Genomic DNA, 1,840 nt, shown 5'->3' on the forward strand with positions numbered 1-1,840 from the left:
GAAGAAGAATTCCTGGAAAAGAATTACTGGGAAGGAATTTTCCAATTTTCTGGGAGAGAATGCCCGAGTTGGATGAATTTTTAGAAATTCTTATAAAGGAACTCTCAACATCTTTGGAAAGCAATTCCCATAATTTCTGGAATGGACTTTCTAAAGCTAATAGAAAGTAGTTTTCAGCTGGTGAAGATTTCTCAGAACTCAGAACTTCCTTCACATAATTCTTGGTAAAAATTTTCTAGAATTTCTAAAAAAAATCCCTAAATTTTTTGAAAGAAATGCCAAAAACTCTCCGAGGAAGGAATTCTCAAATTCCTTGGAAGGAATCACCATAATTCTTTGGAAAGAGTTTCAGACTAATAAATAAAACATGTACTATGATATTTTTTATACATCATTATTTTTATTTCTATATATGGACTAACTAAATTAAATTTTACTTATAATCTGGATTCAACTTGAGAAACTATCGAGTGTCAATTAAATGCATTATTCTGTACAAAAAAATCAAACCTAACCTACTTTTACTAACCCTGCGCAAAAGGTGCTGCAGAGTTAGTTGTCAAAAAGAAAATTCCATTAACGCCACGACCAAAGTTTGACGGTTCTCCGGCCATGTTGGCATTTGCTCCACTGGGCGTGCAGACTCCATTCAGAATTTCGTTATGATTGGCACACCTTGTCGATCGGAATGGTACCGAGGACCGAATCGACTCAATATAGAAGTGAGGAGCACGATCGTGCGCGCACGCTCCAGAAACATCGATTCCACATCCCGGTTGAGTTCGGCCTCCATTGGGATAGAAATTGGCTTGACCCAGTGGCACATTGATACCTAGCAGTCCAGCGTTGGTCATGATGGTTTCCACATAAAGACCATCCTGGGGCGATACGGCATCACTCTGTCCGGCAGAGAACAACGGTCCGGCAGGGTCCAACGCAATGATTGAATTCAAGCGGCCATTCAAATGCTTTCCGGCATTCCCGGCCACGTGAGCTCCCAAGCTGAATCCGATTGCATAAATGGTGTTCACATTGGCTCCCCTTAGCTCGATCAGACGATCGATCAACCTGCCGACCCCAAATCCGACTGGTCCCACGAAGTTGCGAGATGAAATGTAATTCGGGTTGATGGCAACAACGCCCCAGTCCACGACAATCACGTTGAAGTCACCCCGGGCTAGCAGTTCATTACGGATTCCCGTGTTCTTAAAGTGGTTTCCATTGCTGTTCCAACCGTGGATACTGAACCGAGTCGGATGGGCGGGATTAAAATTCGAACCGGTTATGGATCCCGCGTTGTTGATTTGCAGAACCTGACCCTGAGTTGGGTTGCTTCTGGTGAACAATGTGAAAATGATGTCTGTTTCCGGATTGAAGTGCACTTCCGGCTCTGTGGGATCCACCTCTGCCAAATTGTACGGGTTGGTATTCACCAAGTGTAGGTGCCCATTTGCATTGGGAACCAGCTGCCAATTGGCATGATCCAAAGGCAACGCAGAAGCTAAAATATTGCGATTACTTCAACATTATTCAACTCTAAAAGTGTATTAAATATTATACCTGCAGCTAGAAATCCAATGAAAATCAACGTCCGTGCAAACATCATGCTGAAAGCTGGTAGAAGTAGTATTAAAGTTCTTGTATTTATAGAATTACTTGAAAATTTTAAGAGACGTTTGAGGGAATTTTTGATAAGCTTTGATAAGATCAAATTTCGATTATTTGCTCTATGTGAAAGAAATCGTCATTATTTTTATACTGTTATCGATTGATAATCAGCGGAGCAATCAACGATTAATCCTGATTGACATGTTTATCCTACTGCTGACATATAATTTAT

General features: G+C 41.0%; 1 protein-coding gene across 1 annotated transcript; it reads right to left on the minus strand.

Annotated features, from left to right (window-relative positions):
- Positions 1-524: 524 nt before the first annotated feature.
- On the minus strand, positions 525-1,603 carry LOC134220787 (phospholipase A1 member A-like). Its single transcript, XM_062699888.1, has 2 exons — positions 1,561-1,603; positions 525-1,501 (listed from the first exon to the last, which is right to left on the minus strand). Exons 1-2 carry the CDS (start codon positions 1,601-1,603, stop codon positions 525-527), a joined length of 1,020 nt encoding a protein of 339 aa, XP_062555872.1.
- Between the last annotated feature and the right edge of the window lie 237 nt (positions 1,604-1,840).

This window comes from Armigeres subalbatus, chromosome 3, assembly GCF_024139115.2.
Source record: "Armigeres subalbatus isolate Guangzhou_Male chromosome 3, GZ_Asu_2, whole genome shotgun sequence".
Lineage (NCBI taxonomy): Eukaryota > Metazoa > Arthropoda > Insecta > Diptera > Culicidae > Armigeres > Armigeres subalbatus.